The sequence below is a fragment of the Perca fluviatilis genome, chromosome 20, assembly GCF_010015445.1.
Source record: "Perca fluviatilis chromosome 20, GENO_Pfluv_1.0, whole genome shotgun sequence".
Taxonomy (NCBI): domain Eukaryota; kingdom Metazoa; phylum Chordata; class Actinopteri; order Perciformes; family Percidae; genus Perca; species Perca fluviatilis.
In genome coordinates, this window is record NC_053131.1 from 14,952,788 (window position 1) to 14,978,773 (window position 25,986).

General features: G+C 40.1%; 1 protein-coding gene across 2 annotated transcripts in view; it reads left to right on the forward strand.

Annotated features, from left to right (window-relative positions):
• The first annotated feature begins 8,414 nt into the window (after window positions 1-8,414).
• The window catches only part of myo10l1 (myosin X, like 1), a 47,119-nt gene continuing 29,547 nt past the window's right edge, over window positions 8,415-25,986 (forward strand). Inside the window, exons 1-2 of one of the 2 annotated variants that reach the window (XM_039786566.1) lie at window positions 8,415-8,936; window positions 20,987-21,085. In XM_039786566.1, coding sequence (XP_039642500.1) covers window positions 8,916-8,936; window positions 20,987-21,085 — 120 coding nt within the window. In that variant the 5' untranslated portion in view covers window positions 8,415-8,915. The remainder of the gene's footprint in view (window positions 8,937-20,986; window positions 21,086-25,986) is intronic. The other variant, XM_039786567.1, reaches the window with a different exon arrangement.

A 25,986-nucleotide genomic window follows, 5' to 3' on the forward strand; every position in this document is an offset into this window, starting at 1 on the left:
AAACAAATGGGTAAAATTGCAGATGTTAGATGATTTAAAGGTCCTATGACATGCTGCTTTTTGGATGCTTTTATATAGGCCTTAGTGGTACCCTAATCCTGTATCTGAAGTCTCTTTCCCGAAATTCCACCTTGGTGCAGAATTACAGCCACTAGAGCCAGTCCCACAATGAGCTTTCCTTAGGATGTGCCATTTCTGTGTCTGTAGCTTTAAATGTTATTGAGGAGGATAGAGGTGGGGGTGTGGTCTTGACCAACTGCCATGAATCGCTTGTTTACAAGCCATGATGTCTCTCTCTCATGGGCGGGCCAAATTCTCTGGGCGGGCAAAGCAGAGAAAGGGGAGGTAACCTTTGCCCTTATGACGTCATAAGGGTAAGATTCCAGATTGGCCCATCTGAGCTTTTATTTTCTCAAAGACAGAGCAGGATACCCAGGACTCGGTTTATACCTATTACCATTTCTAGCCACTGGGGGACCATAGGCAGACTAGGGGAAGTCATATTAATGTTAAAAAAACTCAGAGTGAAATGTTCATGCCATGGGACCTTTAAAGAAGTTAAGGTTTTCAGGCCTGACTGAGTTTTGCCCTTTTTCTTGATCACAATAGATGAAATACAAACAAAAAGTACCTAGCATTGACATCGAGTATTTAAGATAAATCAAAAAGAGGATAGTTTGAGTTTTAAAACCTAAAATAAAGCTAAAGGTACCCTTTATTTCCACTAAATTTGTTCTTTAAATGGCATTTTACTGTTAAATTCTTTGTTGCCACACTTGTCAACTATCCCTTCTGTTATATGAGATGACACTCGACTAATTGTGTCTGTATGATTATGTGTGTGTGTGTAAGCATGATAGTGCTCTGCTGCAGGCTATAGCTGGCTGATTAAATTACCCCACTGTCTTTCGGGAATTAGGGGGTTGCATTGACAGCTAATTTGGTCCAAAGACGTGCTGTCATGCTGCAATAGGTGGTGCTGGGATAGCAGGGATGGGGGTGGGGTGTGGCAGGTGGGGGTGCTGGGGAAGGGGGGCAGCGAAAAGGGAATCAGGATGAAGTCATCTCTCTAGAGCAATTTAATACACAGGGTCCAATGTTGAACTCCTTAAAAGACATTTAAATCATTGCTTGTCTTCCTCTCCCCAGCAGGTACCCCTAATTGTCCCGCTTCCTGTTGGCAAATATACAATACAATACTGTTTTTATCTTGTTGTTATCATGTTGAGGAATTATTTTTAAATATTCTGAATCATGATTCAGTTGTTGTCTAAATTATTTCAATTTATAGCAAGTGTAGAGCCAGGATTTTTGGAATACTGAGGCCAAGAGTCCAAGTCTTCCTGAACCCTAATTTTTTAATAAAATGTTTTTGTAGTTAATTTATTCAGTCAACAGTTATATTTAATCTCAATTATATTTTCTCAGCATGACGGTCTAAATACTGTTTCAAAGCATTTTCTAAACTGCCAGGAAAGAAACCTTTACAAGGCTGTGTAAACCTCAATAAACCTTTTATTTAACACTGATGCATTGAGAAGTTTGGTATTTTTATTAAATACAAAATGAGTCCAAACATATTTATAGAACATATAAAGAAAATATTGGCACTGATATCAACCAGCCTGTAAAATACCGGCCATTTGTAAGTGATTAAAGTAAGCTCATAGTTCATGCAAGACACGGAAGTCATACGCCCGTTGATTGAATTATCATTCCTATCAGACACACACCAATCACAGCCATTGTCACATCAAGGCAGCCCTTTTACTGTAAATATGAGTCCCTCCTCACTGATCCATGCTACACTGACACTACCTCCACCACCCCGGCCTCCACCTTCCTAGTTCAGAGTCCTAACATGACTCAAAGTTTAAAATGGTTTTCAATGTCTTTTTTTTTTTTGGCTCACTCTTTAATACAATGGGGTTTCTGCATAGTGATCCCTGTTTAAGATTAGCATGCGGCTTGGCTGGTCCAGGGAGCATTATCAAGAGCGGAGCCATCAGCGCCAAGCATAATTATATTTCCATTTGTTGCAATAAATGGCTAAATCTATTTCCTGGCTGAACTGTGACATGTACTGTACATTCCAATGAGGTTGCCAAAACCCCAACGTTTCAGGGATATGACCTCAGAGTCCTAAATGGTGGTTCCTTATCAACAAGGCCCGGAACCCACCCTGACTCTCTCCACACTAAACCTCTGGCTCTACATGCCACTGTACCTACTCTGCTGTACCGTTCCTTTTTACTGAAATAATTTTATTTATCTTCTTATTTTTATTTTTTAGTTATTACATACTGTGTGTATATATTTATACTTATATTGTTTATATTCTTCTGATCCTTCTTATATTTAGTGAATGTGTGACATGCACCAACAACACCAAGACAAATTCCTTGTATGCGTAAAAAACGTACTTGGCAAGAAAACCTTTTCTGATTCTGATTCCTGAATAATCTCTGAAATAGGCCAGCTGAAAATGTTATCATTCAGTCTGGTGTTATTATTAACTATGCTTAACATGCAATTTTCCAAACCTGAACTAACATCTATATGTTAGGTGTGGAAGGGAAATAGAAGGTAACCTGAACAAAGGGATGACTGATCTTTGCTTACATTTTGCCACATAGATAATTTATAGAAATATAAACTGTTGGCCCTAATAAGTTTTTTTTTTTTTTTTTTTTAGTAGTTCACAGCTGTCTCCGAATAGGAGTAATGACACACTCCATGGTCTGCTGATAGTAATTATAACTTAAACACCTACTGTACATTTTGTTCAATTTAAAAAGACGCCTGATCAGTAGGGTTTCTGCCAATCTGACCTTTAGTCCTCCTTTATTCTCAGAAATGTGATTTCTTTTTAAATTCAGAGCCACAAACTGTATGTGTGTGTGTGTCGCATGAGTCATACAGATTGGATGACATCATATATGTCTCTCTCTGAGAGTTCGTGTGTGTGTGAGTGTGTGACGGGTTGTGTGCATCAGACATGAATGCATGAATCATTTTGTCGTTCAGTATACTTGTCTCTAGGGAGTGAACTCTGACACCAGACTGCATGGATTGTCCCTCACAAGCACCACAGTGGCTCAGCGTCTTTGTATCCATTTTCCCCTACTAAACTCTTTTTCCACCTTTGTAATATGGAAAGGCAATTTTACCTGAAATAGTAAAAAATAAATTGATATAATTTACTATTTTGACCAAAATAATCAGCAATTCTGACTTTGCACAGCAGTTGTCTCTCCATTTTTGCTTTGTCTCATTGTCCTTACTCTCTATATGCTTATCCTTGTTGTCCATGTATCGCAAATTAATTAATGTTGTTCGACCAGACATTCAAGTCTCCTTCAGACTTGCTCACTAGACATAAAGGTTAAAGGTTAAGATCAGCAGTGTAGTTAATAATCAATACAGAGGTAAAGACTTATGGAAAGATGGTGGCATGGGAGGATTGAAACTGTCTGGAGGTACAAATAATAAAAACACTTAACAATAGAGTAGCTCTCTTTAAAGGAATAGTTCAGCATTTTGGGAAATAGGCTTGTTCAATCAACCAATTTCATTTATCACACATTATTTGCTTTCTTGATGAGTCAGATGATAAATTGACTCTCTTGTTACTAGGGTAAGTAGGAAGTTACCGTTCAGCTTAGCACAGAGACAGACACAGTAACTCCCCAGTGGAGACTGACTTCTCATCTAACTCTCGGCAAGAAAGCAAATAAGCATATTTCCTAAAATGGCTAGCTATTATTTTAAGGAGAAGAGTCACCCTTCAATTTAGAACATCTTCAGTCCTCCAGATGTTATTGCTCCATCAGTTTACAAGAGTAACTTCATTTGATCAAATATAACTCCAGTTCTCTGACAACCAGCTGAGGCATTCAGTTTGTAGAACCATTGGAAATGCCTTCCTTAAAGGTGATAAAAAAAGGTGTTTGTGTTTTGTAATTTTTTGTTTTAATTTTGTATGTGTTGATGAGTATCTGAGTGACTAATGTGGACACATTGCTTGTGTGCAGTGTTTGCCAGAAGAAGTTTAATATTGAGTAATTCAAAGTAAATTAAATTTGAGAGACTAAGTAACCTCATCTGCTCGATATTACTTTGAGAGTGTGTGTGTGAGTTATGTGTTATGTGTGTTTGTGTGTCATTGTGAACCACTTAAACCACAATGTAGATTGATGAAAACAAGGTTTTAATAAAGCGGCTGCAGTTATTGTAATAACAGTTTATGTTTTGCACTGCCAGAAGAGTGACTTTGTTGATGTAAGAATGAAAAAGGGCATTAGGCATTACATATTAGATTATTTTAAACATATAAGGGGGCAACTTTTAATGTATTTTTGATGGGGTTAATGTAGCCTATACGTTTTATATGAATTTCACTCTAGAAGCTGCATTAAATTAGACCAAATAATGCATCTTTGTCTCTCTGGGACCATTTAAAAAGTCAAACGGGGGGTTTGTTGAGAACCAAGTTTAGCCTTCAAGCCTTGTTTTGGATTGTCCTATTTTACCAGTTAACCGGTACAAAGTTAGTTTGATGATCAATCAGAGCATTTAACACTGAGTTTCCTCTCAGACAGCCATAAACAGATGTGTCTGCAGGGGTGGGGGCAGAGTCTGGTCACAGAACTGAAAGACTGAAAGAGAACAAGGTTAATAAATGAAGAGAGATTTATGGATGCTCCGGTCATAAAACTGATTGGCTGTGACATTGTGAGTGACGCCTATTAGTGCATGCAACATATGACATACACATAAACACACTAACACACCAGTTACCAGATACATGTGTTAAATTATTTGCTTGTGGTTACGTGTTGTTTGTCAGTTTCATAGATATGTGCATAAAGATAAAGAATCAGCACCGTGGATGGGTGGGCTCAGCTTTGAGCTCTTCAGTAATCTGTCTGCGTTTTCACTCAGAGAACCAGAGGACCTATTGATCATCTGTCCACAACACACACGTTTCTCTGATTTACACCCCCCCCCACACACACACACACACACCACACACACACACACACACACACACACACACACACACACACATATATTCATAACTGTAAGAGGAGAAGGAGCCATCAAGGAGAACGAGAGAGACAGAGAGCTGTGGTCAGATGAGTAAGCAGAGTTCTGCTCCTGACTCGCAGGCATAGGTGTAATTTACAGGGGGGATGGGTTACAACCCCCTCAATGATCAAAAATGGCCAATGCAACCCATCCCAAAAACCTATTATAACTTCCTTTACATAAATAAAGACATTTGCACCATAAAAAAAATCACCAGAATGCAGAAAATGAAGTGTTTGACACACAAAATTTAAATTTTGCTCAAAAGTGGAGATCTCAATCTCACCCTCCCCCAATGTTGAACCCAAAGGTACACTCTTGCTCAGGGAACAAAATCTATCCGACAATTCACCGCTGAGTGTCACTCAGTGTTGTCCTAGTAATGTGAATTTAATAGCCCAGACGTTCTAATGGTTTCTAATGGTGTATTTCAATATGTGTTGCAATGCACGCGTGTTCCAGCACACGTGCATGTTAGATGAGTTGGGTCGATGCCTTTTAGGCATGTCATCACGGACAGCAGCAACCCCCCCCCCCCTTTTGCATTTTCACTAAGGGCATTTTTTTGTGCAAATTTGTGTCTGTTGCATTTGGTAGCTATTGACTGATATATAGATAAAAATAAGCATTTGTTTCATTCATCCTGCAGTACCAGTCTGGAGGGGTTCAGTGCAGATAATATGGAGGTAAAGAGTAAAGTTTAACCAACATTTATTTTTGTAAAATCAGTACTCTCAAAAATGTCCAGCACAGGTTCCCAGACCTCAAGAAAACGTCCTCAAATATCTTGTTTTCTCAAAACAACAGTAAAAGATATTCAGTTTACTATATCAAACTACTGCAAATATGCAGTAATCCTCTATTTCAGAAGCTAGAACCAGAGAATTCTGCTTGGTAAAGGACGTAATTGGTTAAACAATTATTAAAATTACAATACAGTTAAGCTCACATTTGCTTTTTTAACATTTTGGTGCATTTGGATTTTAGGAGTTGTATATCATGAATGGTTTATACAGTAAATGCATTATCTATTCCAAAATATCCCCATTCAGGCAGAATACGAATATCCCCTTTTCTCACAAAATGGCCAATGTTGTCAGTGTCCTTCACAGTGGGGCTTCATTAAATTTTTAAAAGAAGCACTTATGAGAAAACAATAGAGATAATTTGAGAGTCTATTATGATTCGTAAGTGCTCCTGCAGGCCACCTAATCAAACTGACAATGCTGTAACCTCTGTTAGTCCTGTGTCAACAAACTGCTTCTGGTACCTGACTTCACAACTACAATATAACATTGGCAATGCTTTTTAGTGCATGTATATTTACAGTGAATTATACCTATCCTCTGACAATCTTACAAGGCTTGCTCTTCGAATTTACAGTATTTTTGATAGTTTCAGATCATCATCATAACATGTTTTTGTGTGTCTGCTTCCAAGAAGTGCTATATGCCCTAAACTTTGTTTATTGTGTTACTATAAATGTTGACTTAATTGCTGGAGATCTTGTGGTGGGTATGAGGAATGTTTGATCACCAACAGTAGGGAGGGTTGGGTTCATGGTTTTAATCTTCAGCTGATGGAGAATTATACAGTTTTTTGTTTATACAACACTCCTGCAGTTTAGGTCCAGACAATCTTTCTTACAGTTAAGAGTGAGTGTGAGTGTGTGATCAGGTCTCATTTCCTGAGTGTTTGTGCACGCGCGCACACACACACACACACACACACACACACACACACACACACACACACACACACACACACACACACACACACACACACACACACACACACACACACTTCTAACAAAAAAGGGGGCCCTTTGTTGGGGCTAGCTTTTGAACTGTCTCCCTGATGAAGATGGAGGGCACAGTTAAATAATACTTCCAGGCATGCATACAGGAGGCCCCCTCTATACCTCCAGGGCTCCAGAGGGAAAAGGCTGAGATTCACAATACTTTACCCCAGAGAAGCCTCACCCCGCTGGGCTCCTGATGGCTGCACCTGGCCCCCGCAGCTTGGCCTTCTGAAACAGAGAATAAAACCACACACGGTCCACATTACATAAACCAGCTGTCTATCTATTTCTACCTCATTCATACAAACTGGTGTCTTTGGGGACATTGTGTGTTATCCTCCTTGATTTTGGGTTGTTTCCCCCCCGCTGTTCTGGTCCTGTGTGCATATATGTCTGGGCTCTGACTAACCCTGTAACCAAGTCTCCTCCTCCAATGCAACGAGGGGTAGGCTTTTTAGGAAAGATCATACAGAAATATTAACTCTCCCCCCTTCTCACTCTTTCTCTCTTTGTGTGATTTTGGATACACATTAGAGTGAATACTGCTGACAGCTCTTGCCTCACGGCTAATTAAGATATAATTTTAATTCAGTGATCGGGGGATTTCTTCTTCTTTGTTGTTACATATTCATATCCAATCAAGCCAACTTGTCAAAATTCATTATTTTATCTTTCAACAATAATTTCTACTGTATAGTATATGCCAAAGAAGACATATGCTGTAGGGAAATAATTGTTGTACCACTTTACAAATCACCTTTTTATTAAGGGTTTGTAAGTTGTAACAAATTACTTTATTATTGTCAGCGGTTGGTTATAAAGGCCTGTGTTGATAAATTAGTAATAAAGAATAATACAACTCAAGTCTGCAATCGTAACTGTCAGTTATTATAAATTGTAAATGTTATTAGTATGTTTATGAATGAAGTTCGGTCCAGCTCTTTTCCAGACGATCAGAGGTCAAACAATCCATCCTGAGTGAATAAAGAGCTTAAATTAGGCACCAATAAATGGCACAAACGGCAACAGTAATTATTATAAATCCATTAGATAAAGCTTTTTAGAAAGTTGAGATACTTTCCTTATTTTCTTTTTGCTTGAATCCTCTTTCCCCCCTTTACGGATCCCTGCTGTATGAAATCCAACCCTCTGGTGCTGCTGATGGACAACCTGGTTCATGCAGGATCAACACCTGTAATTGGGCCAAATGGGACAGAGGCTCTTTCATCGGTTCTGGTCACCAACCAAAGCATCCCCCCCCCCCCATGATGGTCTAGACAACACAAAAACTGGGTCCTTTTTCTGATTGGAGAAAAAAAATCCAGATGTTGTCAGCGTTGACTACAAAAAAAAACTTTAAACCACCACCCTACTCCGTATGTGTGTGTGTGTGTGTGTGTGTGTGTGTGTGTGTGTGTGTGTGTGTGTGTGTGTGTGTGTGTGTGTGTGTGTGTGAGCCTTGTGTGTTTTGTATTGGAGGAGGCTGTCTGCACCGCCCAGTCGGTGTATGCAGCGTCAAGCTCGTTTTGCCCCCGGACTGGTCCTCTCTCTCAACCCCACACAATTCTCATCGCCCAACACACACACACACATGCATACACGCACTCATTCACACACACACAACACACAACACACAACACACACACGCACACACACACTGGAACACTGAACACTGAACTAGGCAGGCCTGGAAAACCGGGACGCTTCAATTAGCGCTCCACGGACGGATCCCTGGCGTGGACATTTTTAATTTTTCATCACAGCCTCCTTGGATTTTCATTCATGTGGCTTTTTGCGCATAGAGCTCGGACGCTGGTGAGGTGTGTTTGATCAACTGAGCCATTTCGGAGATGAAGACAAGCGCTCGGTGAATGGGAAACACCAACACGGAGCCACCGCTACCTTTTCCCCATCTTGACAAACACGCTCACCCTTCCGTTGGCGAAATTTGCGCACCCGAGACCGGAGCCGGTGTCTGCGCTCTGCGGGGCCGGGCGCGCGACGTCTGGGAGGAGTAGGGAGGATGGAGGCGTTTTTTACAGAGGTAAGCAATGGAGAATATGTCACTGTTATCGAGCTAAACATTAATGACAGATTGAGCCTTTCACGGCGTGATGCAGTCCACATTTGCACCGATGCACAGCCTAGGTTATATGGTGTAAGATGCTTTTGCGGCTTTTCTTTTGATTCACAACGGGTTTGGTTACAGCAGGTGTTGCTTTGCTTCCGTCGACTGGAACCATTCCTCACCGTTCTTAACAGAAGCCACAAGGAATAGGCCTGTGCCTTAACTGCATGTCTATATCGATTAAAAACTAAACTAACCACCCCGTATATTTTATAATCACTGCAGAGCATCAGGGCCTGACTGCCGGCTTGATAAATTAATTCAGAGCAGAGCCTTAAATAAATTGGCCAAACGAGAGCTGACACGGGCTTTTGCGTCCATACGGCTGGCTCTCGGATTAAAGCCAATCTGTTAACGGAGGGAAGATCGTGTTGACTAAGCTACAGCAAGAGCCCTCACACACCAAGATACCCTTTATGTGCTTTTTAGCGCGCTGTGAATGGGATGGAGCATGGGTGTGTATGGCTCGGTACACCGGCTGCGGTAGTTGAGAAAGGGGGTGAAGGAGGAGGGGGATGATGGATATATACAGACTAGGTGAGACAAATGGTTAACAACTGCTCATTCCAGTGCCACTGCCTACTGGGAAAAAACTCATCACAGGCTTTCACCTCCAGCATCCTGGGATTTATCTGATAAACTATTATATTGTCTGTAAAACCAAATCTGTGGGGTTTCCATTCAGATCCAGAGTGATATTTGGGCAATTTACCTTTCATTTTTCTATTTCCATTCCTTCTTCCTTCCTTGTAGGGTCTTCATTGTACACTATCACCCCCATCAAGAGATGTCTCTGTTACCTCTTCCCCCTCCCTCCATTTCATTTGTGTTTTGGTCAGTTCACTGCACAACATTCAGTGGCACATGCATCCACACAATCTCATGAAACACCATCTTGTCCGCTGACTTTAATGCCATTATCCCTCCTCTCCAAGCTACTTATCCTGTCCCCTCTTAAGTTAATCTGATATGGGTTTAAATGCCTCTAGCATTGGCAGTGATGTCATACCATAGTGGGTGAGTGGTTGTGTGAGTATACAGTATGTGCGGGTACCAGGCCTGTGGCGAGCACTGGTGCCCTTCATTTTCTGGCTGTTGCTGGGAAAAACAGAGGTGTGATCTATAGAATCCTGGTAATAATGTGTCATATTAAGAATGAAAAAATGTCACGACAACTGTTTGGATGATCATACAGCAACACAAAAGTGTAACAACCATCTCTCCTGCTCCATTTCCCATCAGCCTGTATGTAATAAATTGATCATGTAGCATTGATTCGCAGACCCCCACATCACCAACCCCGCAGCCCCATGTAGCACAGACTCTGAAAGCCTATGTGAGACCTGAAAATGGAGTGACTTATTGAGTTATGATGTTCAGGCCTACAGTCCTGCATAAACTGCATATCTGATACCCAGAAAAATGACTTCATGCAGTAGGATGCTGAGTAATCAATCCGCTCGGGAGGTGTCTGTCCAACATCCACTTAGTTTCATTCCTCCGAAATCATCATCGCTCCATCCCTCAATTTTACATCCCTGTGTTCCTCCACTTCTCTTCTTCAAACCAGAAAGAGTGAACAGCTGAACTCTCTCTCTCAACTCAGGCAGAAAACATGATAGCTGGCCGACCAGCCAAGCGTTAAATGTCAGGTGGCAGTAGACTACTGTATAATCCCCTCATATTCAAACTGGATTGGTTAGTAGTGGATAATTGCAGTGACATTATGTGTAAAAATTAGTCTTTTTCTGGTTAGGTGAGCTGAAAAACACGCATGTGAAAAGTTTGAGCATACTACTGGGGATACATTAGAAGGGACCGTGAGAGACCTAAAGGGACATTAAAATTGTTTAGATTGTTTGAATGTAATGTCCTGAAGCTGCTTTTATACTGGAAACTGCTAACCTCTCTGACACTCTGTTCAGATGACAGTAGTACAGTGTAATGTTTATCTCAATGACATAGAAGGGCCTGAGTTCCTGTACATGGGCCTAAATGTGTGTTCTGAGTAAAATGGATGACATTTTGTGTGTATGTGTGTGTGTGTGTGTGCTGGATTACAGGTGCAGAGAAACCATGAACCGATAACCGGGAGATAGACAGGTGTGAATGTGGAAAGAACAGCTTTGACACATGATCTCAAGCCTGCTGTCATTGTTGCTGTATCATATCTGCCTGTTCATAACCTCACTTTCTGTCCTGTCTTTGCCCAGCACACAGTAATCTCCGCTTCTATACTCTGTCGTTTCCCTCAGTCTGTATAACCCAACATGCTGTAAATAATATTTTACTACTCAATTGCAATTTGTTGAGTGGCCACACTACATAGCATATGGGGAATAGTTATTGAGCAATAAAAGCTTTCTCACACTGAAGTTGATTTTTCATGCAAAGAACAGTAAAATATTAATCATCTGTATGCATTCTGTAGGGCTGCTTGCATGTAAGCTGTGAAACACTCTAAACAGACTAGCAAATCTCAAAGCAGCTTTCATGTTTGAACTTAAATAGTCGACTAATTGCAGCAAAATTCAGTCCTTTCTTTTATGCAATGGATTTTGATGTAACAGGCTTATATACATTTAGCAGTCCATAGATTGTTATCCAAATTATGCAGGATTTCGTACAAAGTGCATGATGCAGGAAGCAGGTTCAGTGGAGGGAACAGTCACTGGAGATGTGTGACCTATATTCAGCAGCTCCAAACACATTTGTTCTGCTCAGGAGCTGCATCAGCTTTGCTTCTCTCTCTCTCTCTCTCTCTCTCTCTCTCTCTCTCTCTCTCTCTCTCTCTCTCCTCTTTTCCCATCCCTCTGATGCTCTCTCTCTCCCTGCGGCCACTTACTTGGTGCTTCTCCCTCCAACCAACCACTTTCGGTGCTCCTCTGCCAGTCTCCCTCCTCCTTCTGGCATTTTTCCAGCTCTGTCTTTCCTCTCCTTCCTCCTTTATTCCCTGGTCGTCTCACTCTTCTGCTTGTTCTGCATGTGTAGGTGGGAGACTACAGTTATGCAGTCAAACCACATTAAAGCTTTTTTACAGTGGGTGGATAAAACAACATCTCCCAGAATCCTATACAGCTGTGAGGGAACTGGGCAATATGAACAACATGTATATATTTCTATAGGCTCATTTCTGAGTTAAAGAATGTCCAGACCTATACACTGGACTATGGCCTGTTTGATTGGTTAAACTAATGTTCATATATAGGGCTGCAACTAACGATTCCTTTCATTATTGATTTATCTGCTGATTACTTTCTCCATTAATCAGTTTATCGTTTAGTCTATATAATGTTAAAAAACTGTATAAAATGTCAAATACAATTTCCTAAAGATGATTTAAATCTTTTTTTGTTTAACCAACAGTCCAAAATCCCAAAATATTATATATATAAAAAACAAAAGCAGAAGATCCTGACATGTGACAAGCTAGAACCAATACATTTTGAGGATTTTTGTTTGAAAAAGATGACCTAATTTTTTAACTGATTATCAAAATAATTAATGATTAATTTTGTTACAGCTCTAGTCTAGGTGTAGTAGATGAATCCGTTATTTATAATAACTTAAAAAAATAATAATTGCAATATGAGTAAACTTAATAATAAGATATTCATAATGTCATAAAAAACATGCACCTTTTTCCACCTTGTATACAGTAAAGTGAAGTACATTTTATATAACCAATCAAATTTGAAATGAGGTAAAATAAAATAATAAAAATATACGTTAGATTGGATGAAGTAAAATAAAACAAAATGATACAGGACAGCATATCCCACAATCCACTGCACCTGAACACCATCTCCCAGCATCCATCAATGCTTGGAGGAGAGAAGCTGTTTCCATGGTGCCCTGTTTCCACACTGTTGCCGTGGAGTCTGGTTGCCAGGGTGTTGGTGGGGGTGGCGGTGGGGGTGTGTGACTGTAGTTTAATACAAGATCAGAGAGAATGTGATAATTAGCAGACTGCTCAAAACTGGCCTCTCAAAGAGGATTTGCACAGTACAAACACACACACACACACACACACACACACACACACACACACACACACACACACACACACACACACACACACACACACACACACACACACACACACCACACACCACACACTAACAGCTGCTTGCTGTCTTTATCCCTTTTTGTAATTTAGCAGTTTACTCTCATCTGGTTTACTTTGGATAAATCATTCATGGGTTTGTTTTGGAATGCAGGACAGGTCAAAAGGTAATCTGTCTAAAGCTTCAGATATTCCAGAATAACAGTAAAGCAGCCAAACAGGGAACACGTTGCACTTATGCACTTACAGTAAAACTCTGTGGTACTTCTGCATCTAAAGTAGCTGTGTGAGAGAGCTTTGACCTGATGCCTTCTCTCTGTGTGCGGGTGTGTGTTTGTGCCACATTAGGTAAAGGATATCAAGAGGATAGAAAGAAGAGAACATTTTGAAAAGATTAGCAACAGGCTGTGCTTATTTTCATTATTGATCAATCTGATACATTTTCTCCTCAAAATTATAGTTTTTATATCCATTTTATAAGACCTTTGATTAAAAGATTATTATGTGCTTGCGGACACAATTATCTCTTTTGGATATATTGACATATACAGTAAAAGTATATTGTCTAGAAAGGTAAACATTGTGAATTGAAACATTTCATTTTTGAGTTTCTGCATGTCTCTTCATGCCCTCTCCCAATTTTTTTTTTTTACGTATTATACCTATAGTGTTGAAGTTCAACTGTAATCTCTTTCACTGATGGATGTGACTCATAGAGAGAGAGGTGACACCCACAGTCACCCACCCGCACACATAAACACATGTTGCTCTCCTTCCAACCGCCATAATCTGCTGAAAGCCTCGCTGTCCTGATTGTATTATCACCTTTAATGGAATATTACTGACACAGTTTAGGTCCCTGACACAGGCCGGGCTGCACTAGAGGAGAAGGATCAGAGAGCTATATCACAGTAGTGATGTAAAAAAAACGGTGAAAGCAGCGAGTCCCTTAAACACAAACACACACACACAAATTCACCTGCCTCATGTACGATAGCCTCCATGACTCCATGACAATGCTTCTAACCGGGCTTGCATACCAAAAGAAGTGCACAGAAAGGGTATAGCCACAAATACCCTGACCTCCACTGCGTCAAATTGGATTCTGACATTGACCGGAGGCAGAAGTTATGACAATAACAATTTTACTGTTGAGAGGGATAATGGAAAAGTTAATTTTGTGCTGAATTATCTGAATATAACTACTCTCCAATCCTACTGGCACCTGATAAAAACATCTAAAGCATGATAGGAAACATAAGAGAGAATGGGGATAAAAGATTAGAATATTATTATTGTGATGATTAACATTTCAATAGTAGCCCGTAGTAGCATCCTAGTGAGCTGCTTTGTGTGGTCCTCTTGATTTCGTGTTTTACCCTGCACCAGCTGTTCACTCTTGTGAGGTTGTATATTCGATATAAGAAGTAAAGTGCACAACATGCTTGGTTTATTTTTTTGAAAACACTTTCAAACACATTGCTATTTGATTTACAGCCAAAGATGTTGCCTTACTCCCTTTTCAAAAGTATGCGATTGAACATTACAATATAAAGCTATCACATTAATTGGAATTGAAGGCACCATATAACATCAATTACAGAAACAAGCTCTCCATCCAGGATTGACAAGAGCCATATTGGCCAGAGGACCTCCCCCCCCCCTCTTCTCGCCCGATTAACTCATATAAGCATTACAGAAAGAAACTACCACACCCACATCAACTCTCCTGTAAGACATCTGCCATTGTAGGGAGAGCAGAGCTTGGTGGAGTTTGATGACTGATTTTGCATTTTGTTTAAAATATTAAAAACTTTTTTGCCAGATTCGGTGCCTGAAGTGTCAGAAAATGCCAAAACACAGAGAAGAAAGGTGAGAGTTTAACAGAAAGGCAGCTGAACTGCACTGAAGATGTAATCATGTTGAATTATTGATGGCTGGTTGTGTTTTGGGAGTCTTGGATGTGTCTCCGGTGCTGTTTTAACATTGTAAAAGTAACTGTAGTTAATGAGTACGCTAAAGTAGCCAGACAGAGAGACAGAACGTCATCTCTAAATGACCTTTAATCTCCAGAGATCCTACTGTGTCCTCTCCCCACCATGCTGGTCTTTAGTTCCCTTCCATTAGCTGGTGACTGATCAGCTGTTTCTGTCATCATTTATTCATCTGTCTGTCATTCTGTGTCTTTCTTAGCTTATTCTACCTTTAACCTTTACTCCCATTTTCTAGTTTTTGTGTATTTTCTACTATCATGACCTCTTTTCCCCTGTTTATCTGCAGTGTCTCTCTCCTCTGTTCTCCTTTCAGTCGATGACAGCGATGTTGTCAGATCTGTTACTCCTTTTCTTTCTTTCTGTCTCTGTCACGTGTCATGTTGTATTCTGATGTGTTGGTCTGTAGCCATGGGTCAGCAATCACATTTTGAGACTTTGGTCCTAAACTTCAGACACTGTCAAAATTTTGTCGCAGGCTGTCTTTGGACTGACGACCAAAGATTTGGCCACATTTTTGTCATGAGTGTCACCTTTTGTCTCAGACAGCCCAAAGTCACACAGTGTAAAGGGATCTTTGTTCTTGTTCTGAAATTACAGTCCCCTTCTCTTCTTTTACCCTAATTTCTCTTCTCTTTTCCTTTATCAACTGTAACACCTTGGTGAATATTTGAGATAGTATTTATCACTGTAGTAGATCACGTCTTGACTCAGAGTGACCTTTGTGTGCATTTGTATGCACGTTTGTTTATGTGTGTTTTAATGTGGTGACAAGGTGTATTGATGCTCACTTGAGTGACTGTGCAGTTTGAAGTAAAAATGTGTGTATCGCTGCAGACATTAATCATATGTTTGGGTTTGCTGGGGCATGAGTGTCACTCATAGGGAGAGGATCCTTCATCGGAGGCTGTCTCCAGGGCAACGCCTCAATCAAATGGCACGGGCGTCCATGTGATTGCCCGAGCAGAAACAAGGCTTTTTATCACACACACACACACACACACACACACACACACACACACACACACACACACACACACACACACACACACACACACACACACACACACACACACACAGCTTTTCAGGCATCTGGGCTGAATGCTCTGGGGATGCTTTCTTTTGTATGTTCAGTAATGAGAGATTATTAGATGGTCAGGATTTTCTTACTAATAGTTCACCCATTTTTCTTCTGGTATAATCATATAATAATAATATAAACATCCCTCCCAAGCTTTTCTCTGCATATAGGCCTTGACATACGGAGGAAACAGTATGAGGAACAGTAGAGGTTAGGCATGTTTTGCAGTGGCGTGGGTTTGAATCCGGCCTGCTGCCCTTTGCAGCGTGTCATCCCCCATCTCTCTCCCCCTTTCCTGTCTATCCACTGTCACTATCTAACAAAGGGAAAAGCCCCAAAAAATAATATTTAAAATAAAAAAGTTTTAGATTTCCTACTTTCCTGTTACAGTTTTTTCAAATTGCTAAAACACAATTTTGCAAACTAGGCTGGTTTTATCAAAATACTTAACACAATTCACAAAACCACACACCCAAACTGCAAAATACCTCATATATCCTGCAAAATGAAGCACTGCAACCAAAACTACATATAGCATTATCATAATCAAACTTTTGCACCAAATGGCACACACTTCATTCATATTACCAGATTTTTGTCTAACCAACTACACACTGTTGGGCATAATGAAAAGCACTCTCATCTTTAGTATGCTTTGCCATAATACTAAAATAGTTCAAATTGTAGAAAATTCTTCAGATTGTTCACACATTTTTTTTCACCAAAGAAGTCAGTGCAACATATGCACAGCAGATATATTTACATTGGACTGAACAAAAATATGCTCACAAAAAACAGTAAACTGAAAAAGAAAATTGCAGAAAAAATGTGCAGAAAAAAATAAATATATATATAAAAAAAGAGGTGCTCATCTGTGGTCTTTTCATAGCGCTTACTTCCTGATTGAAGTGGTAACAATTACTCTAACCATTGAGGTGTTTGGCCAGGTGGCACATATATTGGCCAATTAGCTCATCTAGTGCCATTTTCAATGGCAGTGTTTTGAAATGGCAAATGGTTGTGTCTTATGTAGAGAACTGTGTTCAGTGCATTTAAAAAGTGCCATTTTGAATTGCAAAATGTGTGTAAAGCAGAAAATGTGTTTAGACTTTTGGAGACTTGAGAAGAGGTTTTGCTCTCTGTGTGTCAGTTTAAATAACTGTGCTATGCATGTCATTTTAGTGTGTTAGCAATTGGAAAAAACTGTAATGATTATACAGTTTGAAAATAAAATGACAACTGTTTACTGTAAAAAAATAAATAAAATAGGTTAGTGTTATACAAGGCATAATCCTTTTCTTGCTTCAAATGGATTTAACAAAAGGAATGCATTTGCCATTTTCTGAATAGCTGCCAGGTTGAACAAGTGGTGCATTCATCTAATCAGGTGCAGAATAGAATCATATCTGATTGAAGGTAAAAAGCTAACAATCATCTAATGTACTGTTATAGCTTTTAGAAATGAAACTACCGTTACTGAAGCAACAATTATGTTTTTATAACTTGCACAAAGAAATTCATCTAATAGCATTCCTTGAGCGGGATGTTTTGGTACTCTTTCAACTCCTGTTGATTAGAGAGAATGGTGTGAGATGTGAGGTCAGGGGTCATATTTGAGGGTAAAGTGATAATTGAGGTTTAATGGAGCTTGACGAAAAGGTGATGGACGAAGCTGGAGGCCCTGGTTTGGTTTGAATTTCATAGTGAGAATCGAAAAGGGAGTGTTTTCATCATACATGCAGTTTTTAGCACACAGAAAGCACTGGAGTTTGTTTTCATGCATGACCATCCCTGTCTGTCTGGGATAGTAAAAGATGGGGGGAGGGGATAAAGAGTACGAGGGGGTTGGTGGGTGTAGGTTGTAACACCGGCAGGTCATTTATAACCCTCTGTGTCCTCAATGCTGCATTTTCCCCAGAGATAGCACGTGGCTTAGGCAAAGTACATCGATCTGGGACTAGAGACCAATTTACTCAAAGAGGAGACAGATAGAGAGCGAGACAGAACGCAAAAACATGCATTATATTCTTATTCATGGAGATCATAACGAGAAATTGGGGAGAGAAAGGAGAGTCTATACATACTAGTCCAGTATCAGATGTTTACGTGCAGTCAGAGGTCATTTTATAAGTTAAAACAGGATGTAATGAGGTACTTGTGAGCTGTGAGCATGGAGCTTTAGGCCGGGTGTTCATCAGGTTAAGTCACGGCATCGCCATCATTATAATGGCTCTGTGTGCTGGAATCTGACAGGCAGACGAGCTGGAGTTAGGGATGAGGCGGGCTGTCTGACTGCAGAGAGAGAGAGAGATAGAGGATCTAGAGGAGAGCCGAAGGAGGCTATATATAGAGAGAGGACAACGGGGAGGCTCTTGAATTTTTCAGTTGTCAGAGTGATTCTAGATGTATGAGGCATAATCCCGCTAAGATTGGAGTGAATTAGCATGAACTGTAACATGCAATTTATTTTAAAATCATAGACTTAAATGTCCTCAATGAGGCAAGTTTAAGTGGAGATTATAGCAAGAAAAATCAACAATTGCATTTTTTCACCATCTTACTATAGCTAAGTCTCACTAAAGTACAGTTTAAGCATTGGACAAAATAAAATGTTCAGATAATGATGCTGCTAGAGGAAAAAGTCTGAAGATTATCAAAGTCATTAGGATTCATCTGCTGGGAACTGTGAAATTCTGTAGAAAATGTCATAGCAATCACACAGTTGTTTACAATAGTTGTTGAGATATTTCAGTGTGGACCGAAAGTGGCGAACCGACAGACTGACATTGCCATCCGTATAAACATGCTGCTACCTGAAAAAAATGAGTGAGTTCGACAGTACGCACTGTATGTCTTACTGTATTGGAACCAGCTACAAATAAACCTAGTTATACAGTATGTCATTTAGCCTGTGGCGGCATACTTTGAAATTTTTTAAATTCTGATTAAAAAAACATTTTTCAAATTATTTTATTTTGTTTCCAGATTTTAAAGTGAGACTTTGTAAGAAGAAACAACTCTTTAACAAAAATCAAAAGTTGAATTCCATAAATCGCTCCCTTTCTCAATTTACAGTAATACACACAAGGGTTTTGCAGCTACAGCCTTACTTGGTCTTGTATAGCCAGTATAGCTTTGTGTGTGCATCTCAATTTCTGCCACTGATACAAGTTTATTTTTCCTCAAAGGCCAGCCGTATTAAAAGTCTGTATCCAAAAACCATTCAGACAGTCGTCCCCCTAAGCCTTACCTTGAGCCACCCAACAGTGTGTATATTTAGTGTCCTATGTGTGTGCATATAGTACACTGCTGTGTGTGAATGATTTCTGCCTTGTTAACCCCATTGCCTGGAGCACGACTATTTTTTTTTTTCATCAGTGTGTGTGTGTGTGTGTCTGTGTGTGTGTGTGTGTGTGTGTGTGCGTGTGTGTGTGTGTGTGTAGTTTGTGTGTGTGTGTGTGTGTGTGTGTGTGTGTGTCAGATTGATATAGAGCACAAGAAAAAAACAGAAAGAGACCAAAAAAGAGAAGGAGAGTAAAAAGTTGTCAGGGCATGCTTGGAGGTGACCATCTGTTGCTAAAACAAGTCATTTCCAGCCCTCCTCTGCTGCTCAGTTCATTGACATGCACACATCTGGTGAGTCTTCTCAGGGCTCAAACTTCTTCTCAGGCTCAAAATTGGGTTCTTTAACAGTCAAGATCATCCAAAAATGATCAAGAAACATGGATACACATTATTGTGAAGCCTGTGCACTCAAAACCTGAAAGGAGGTAAGACTGACTGCACATGACTTTACTTTAAACTTCAGAGAATGTATCAATATGAATGAATCAATGAATCGTTTGGACTATAAAATGTCAGACAACTTATACCCAAAAGATGATGGCTATAAATGTCTTGCTTTGTCAGACCGACACCCCAAAACCCCTAAAACAATAGAGAATAACAGAGAAAAGCAGCAAATCTTACAAAATAGATGCTGAAATTTCGGAATGTTTTGCTATTATTGCTGGAATTGTTTCTGGATTATAAAATCGACATGTGGTCCACTTTAGTAGCTGTGTTAACTGCAGCCTCTTCTTGTTTCCTTTTCTGTCCCCTCCTCTTTCCTTTCTCTGTTATGCTGTGCCCCTTTTTAAGGGTTGGAGGTCAGAGGTCAGTGACTGCCTGAAAGAGGGCTTTGTCTGTATGAAAAGGTCTTGGATTGTTGCATTGTTGCTTCACCTTGGTGGAAAGTCCAGATGTTACAGTCTTTAAACACATCTGTGACATCTGTCTGTGCACCCATGCACACTCATCATACATACGTATATTGTTACCTGTGAATGAATGAACTAGTTCGTACGATGTGCTGTTCGACACATCATCGTGCAATGTCAATTATCGCAAGAGGATTTTATGGAAAATCATCAATCAATTTAGCTCTTAAAGCACAAGGAGCTAATCTTATGTTACTGTAAACCCTGTAACAGTAAGACATCTGAGTTGCGTGTGCTTGGCTGCTGTCCACAGATACTGTTGGCTATGATGTTGTGTATTAGCGAATCACTGTGACTCACTTGAACGGCTGACTTCTCACAGTCTTTTATTGTCGACCATCACTGGAAATCTACGGACAGTCAACAGTCAAGCTCTGCTGAAACTACTTCCTGTGTACACCCAAAAACATGTACATCTCAAATCAATAGCACACTGCTTTACTAACTGTGACTCCACTACATTGGCTAAGAGCTGAAGACCTCCACTCTATTCACCATGGGGTTCAGCATTTTACATACATGAAAAACAAATATTTACGTACTGGTTTTTGTGTGTGTCTGTGATCCAGGGGGCCCGTGTTTGGGTCAGAGAGAAGGAGCAGCTGGTTCCCGCCACAGTCAACTCCTGTGGAGATGGAACGCTTATTGTCACAACCGACTATGGAGAGGTAAGAAATGAACATGCACACACGCACGCACGCACGCACGCACAGTAGAAAGTATGCATCCTAGTTGAGTTTTACAATTCTCGTGCACCATAGAGCGCCTCTCCTGCGTGGCTGCTGACAGTGCGGTCAGCGGATGAGGCTTTAACACTCAACAGTAGCTGAGGTTGTACCAGCGCCTGGTACTAGTTTAACCAACTTTTTTTGTTGGTAAAGGTTTACAACGTTGCACAGCGTGATTTGACTGACTGACTGATGATTTGAATCATCAACGTTTGGGGGGCAGCCCTAAAAAGTTCCCAGCTTAATTTGAACCAGGGCTGTTGCTGTTCGTGGTTGGCGCCTTAGAGAGGCCACCACGTTGCCTCAGTTACACAGGTTTTTCCTTAAAACTGTGATGATCTGGGAACATTTTAATTATTTTATGAGAAGGGGACTGTTTATTTAGCAAACTGAAAACACTCTACTGACTGAAAACATTTAATTAGTTTAAACCAGAGTCAGCATTAGGTTACTGCTGAGCAAAAGCTGCAGTATGCTTTTAATCTGGACTGTGCATTAATTTTTTTTTAGATAAAGGTCAGAGTGAAGGTAAAGCAGCTGTGCTGGTTCATCCTCTCCTGTGTGGATCAATAGAAACTCTTGGTCATGATGCTCCACTTTCCTGCTCCAGTTCGTACCTCCTCCTCTTCCTTCTTATACATATGCAAAATTCATCTCATGACACACATTCAGCATCGAGGGGAGAGCTACAGTAGTATAGATGAAGAGCATTATGGGAGCACACATGCACATTTCAGGATGTCAGATGTCAGGAGAGCGTTGCCTGTAGTTGTTCTAAATGGCAAAGCCAGGCGGCTGCTCCATCCCTTTAACACAAAACTCCCTGCCAAAATAATGGAATTGAATGTTTAAATCTCATTATGAATGTGTGTATGCGTGTGTGCGCTCATCTAATCTGTGTCAGAGCAAAGGCATGCACACGTTGGATTTAATGTTTTTTTGATTGCTGATGTGTTTGGCACACACACACATACACAAACACACACACATGCGCTCCAGTTGGCAGCATTTAGATGGACCTAATAATAGACTTGGTTCTTTTGCCAGAATTCAAGAGTCTCAATCCTCCCTTTACACCCCCACAGAACATCCACATCTAGGCTTCTTTCACAGATGTACAACGAATTCATGTTTGGCCTTTAAGGCATAAAATGGCCAAACGCTGCTCTTAAAAGCATCGTCTTTTGATGTAGCTGCTTCGCCCTTCTTGTTCAGGGACACATCAGGGACAGACAGGCATTTCCCAAAATTGAGGATTAGTTATATGAGCAGGCATTCTTGCTTTGCTCTGGATTATGAATGTCCTTAACATCCCCAACCCCCATCCCTGCCTCCCTCTGCCCTCCCCTCTCTGCTAGCTGTTGATGTTTACGGTAAATGTAAGCTCTGCAGGAGGTGGTGAATATTTGATAGAGAATCAGCAGGATGAGTGGCTTTACCCTGTTACAACAGGATCTGATCCATGCAAACAGTCCCAGTCCCATCGCTCCCTGTTGCTCTGCTCCTGGTTCCCATGATCATAAATACATTTTATATTCCAATGTCCAAAGAGCCTAGTGAAGCCTCAAGGCAGTTTAATAGTGGCTGCAACGGTGGCTGGTAAAACAAGAAACATGCACTATATAACAGCATTTGGCATTTTTGTCTTTTTGGTGTTTGTTTTACTTTCCTTTCTCATATTTTGCTCCTAGCTGTAATCCACAGGCCTTGACCCAGTTCACTACATTACCAATTCTGGGTTACAAATGCTGCTACAAAACTACAAGCCTGTCAAATCAGCCCAACTCACAACTACGAGGGGTATATGTGCAAGCCTTTACATCATTCATAGTAAATTTTCCTCTGAGTAAGTTTTTTTAGGAAACAGACAATATCCTACAAAACCACTGATGTAAGTTTACTGTAGATCTTTGGAGTGGGAGGCTAATGTTGAATGTTTTATTTCTTCTGTCTTCTCATGTCAGTCATTTGTGACTATGCTGACTGATTATTTTGAACTTGTTACAACATGTCAATGAACATGTACTGTAGAAGACTGTAGTCCATTGATTGCTTGGTACACAATCACCCACATATTAGCCTCTCTTCTCTATTATATAAATATGTCAGCACCTTTCCTAAATTGCAATGTGCCAAGAAAAATAAGCTACAAAATATCAGACTCTGCCACTGGCAAATCAGAAAGGTTAGATGTGTATTGCTTTTTTGATGGAATATAAAGAATGTCTCAAATCTTTGATATGACTTGCAAATTAAAAAGCAAGTATTTGCGAATCTTTCTGTTGATGCTAGGTATGCACATTACAAAAGCACAATGGCCAAAATCACAACAATACTTAATAGAAACAGTACATTGAATGTCCTATTCAACGCATAGAAGCATCTCTGTGTAAGTTAAATGCATAGCAGCATGGCACTCAAGTCCAAGTCTCGAGTCTCCACTTTTATTGCAAAATATTGTAAACCTTTCTGTATGTGATCCATCCATCCATCCATCCATTGAATCATCTATAACCTGTGCAGTGGCAGCTAGTAGCCCAGACATCCTTCCCCAGCCACATCTTCTCTCTCCTCTTGGGGTCTCCCAAGGTGTTTCCAGCCCAACCAATGTGACCGAGATACGTACTGAGCCAAAAATATTACAGTTGAAAAAATAAACTTGTCAGTCCTTTCTGTTGCCATTTATAACGATAACAGTGTTTCTAACTTAAAAAATATATATTTCTTGACAGCAATTTCTTATTAATTATCAGCTGACATGGATACAGATATATCTGCAATAAGCCAATATACTGTCTGATTTATTGGACGGGCAATACAAGATTAGATCATCCTTCCTCTGGGACTGCTCTAGGGAGGCATCCCAGAGCTATCGTTAAAAGATGCCTTAACCGACTTAACTGTATTTACAGTATCATTCTTTCAGTCAAATTCATGACCATGAATGAGGGTTGAAGGGTAAATTAACCAGTAAAACTAAACCAATCTTTTTGGATCAGTAAAAGGTCCGATAATGCACAATATCTCATTCATGTATAGCTCACTGCATGGATAATACAATTAGATTAGATCAGAAACTATAATGAACCTGTGGTGAAACTAGGTCAGCAAAGAACTGGATATAGATAAATATAGAACTACTATAAGACCACTGTAGTCATGATAAAACAGAGCTCCTTCTGGCTTATGAAATGTGCCTATAGATTAAAGGGAAACAATTAAATTATTAATATGTTAGTTCATTAACCTGTTAGTCACTTTTAAAACATTCACTGGTTCCATTTTCTCAAATGTGAAGATGTGTTGCTTTACCTTGTACAGTAATAGTAAACTAATTATAAGGTTTTATGTTTTACTATTTTCTGACATATAGAAACAGTGATTAATTGCCAGATTACGCATTCATGAAAATAAACATTAACTGCAACCCTAGATGAAAGTTTATATTTACAACCTCTTATTTATAATCATGTTTCGGCAATTCTGTTCCTGAGAGAAATCTTCCCAGTCTGGTTGCCATGGATACAGCCACAGAGTTAGCATCAGGCTCCTCCTTACATATGCTGTAATTGTGATGTCCCAATGCATATCTCTATAGGACACATTTACACCCACACAGGAATGTAGGCTATTGTACATGTGAAAAAATGTAGATACAGACAGAAGTCAACACAAGAATAACGCACACCTGCATACTAAACACACACAAACACAAACATGCATACGTATAGACACACATAAAGGTTACGCTAGCGATGAGTTATGAATAGTGTGTGTTATGTGACCTGGATTTCAGTAGCTAGCGTGAAAGCTGCTGCGAAAGCTCACGCGAGCGCAGAACATGCTGCAGGGATGCCTTACTCCCTGTGCACACAAAATGATTATGGATGGACTTGAACACACACACACACACACACACACACACACACACACACACACACACACACACACACACACACACACACACACACACACACACACACACACACACACACACACACACACAGAAAAAACGACACACAAATGCGTCTAATGAAAAGTGCAGAAATTACTTGTTTTGTCTGATTTGGCATATAAACAAGCTAATGTCGTGTGATCTCGCCGACACACTCCTCTTCACAGTTACATATTCCTAACCCTCTGAGCACTCTGTAGTTACTCACATGCTTAGTATCATATAATGAGATTAACTTTGGGAAACAAAAACACTGATATGCACACACACACACACACACACACACACACACACACACACACACACACACACACACACACACACACACACACACACACACACACACACACACACACACACACATACATCTCCCTATCTGTCTCTTGCCTTCTGTCTGTCTCTCACCATCCCTGTCCCTATCTCTGCAGTAACCCTTATATGTGGAAAAATGAAGCAGAGATCTCCCTTGGGGTGGGATGAGTGTGGGTTGCCAAATCCTGAAGGATGATGACATTTGAAAGGTGTTATACACCCCAGTGCTGAACGGTGCTGTAGGGCAGAGAAGGCAATAATGGAGTTAAAGCTTGTTGTTTACCTCCTTTCCCTAACCCAACTTTCCAAGATTGGCGGTAAAACAAACCACAAGGGTTAAGGATACACTTTTAGAGGTGTACAACACACATTTGGAGTTTATTTTACACTGCATATCCTTCTTGCACATCTCCTTCTTATGTTAGCATTTTTTATGTTTTTTCATCCTCCCAAAGTTTTTTTCAGTGATGCCAAAGCTGATGTTCTAATCAACGCTGGTGTTGTTGACAAATGTAAATTGATAAATTAAGAATTTCACACAACTTAACATAATTTTTTTTTTTAAGATTATTTT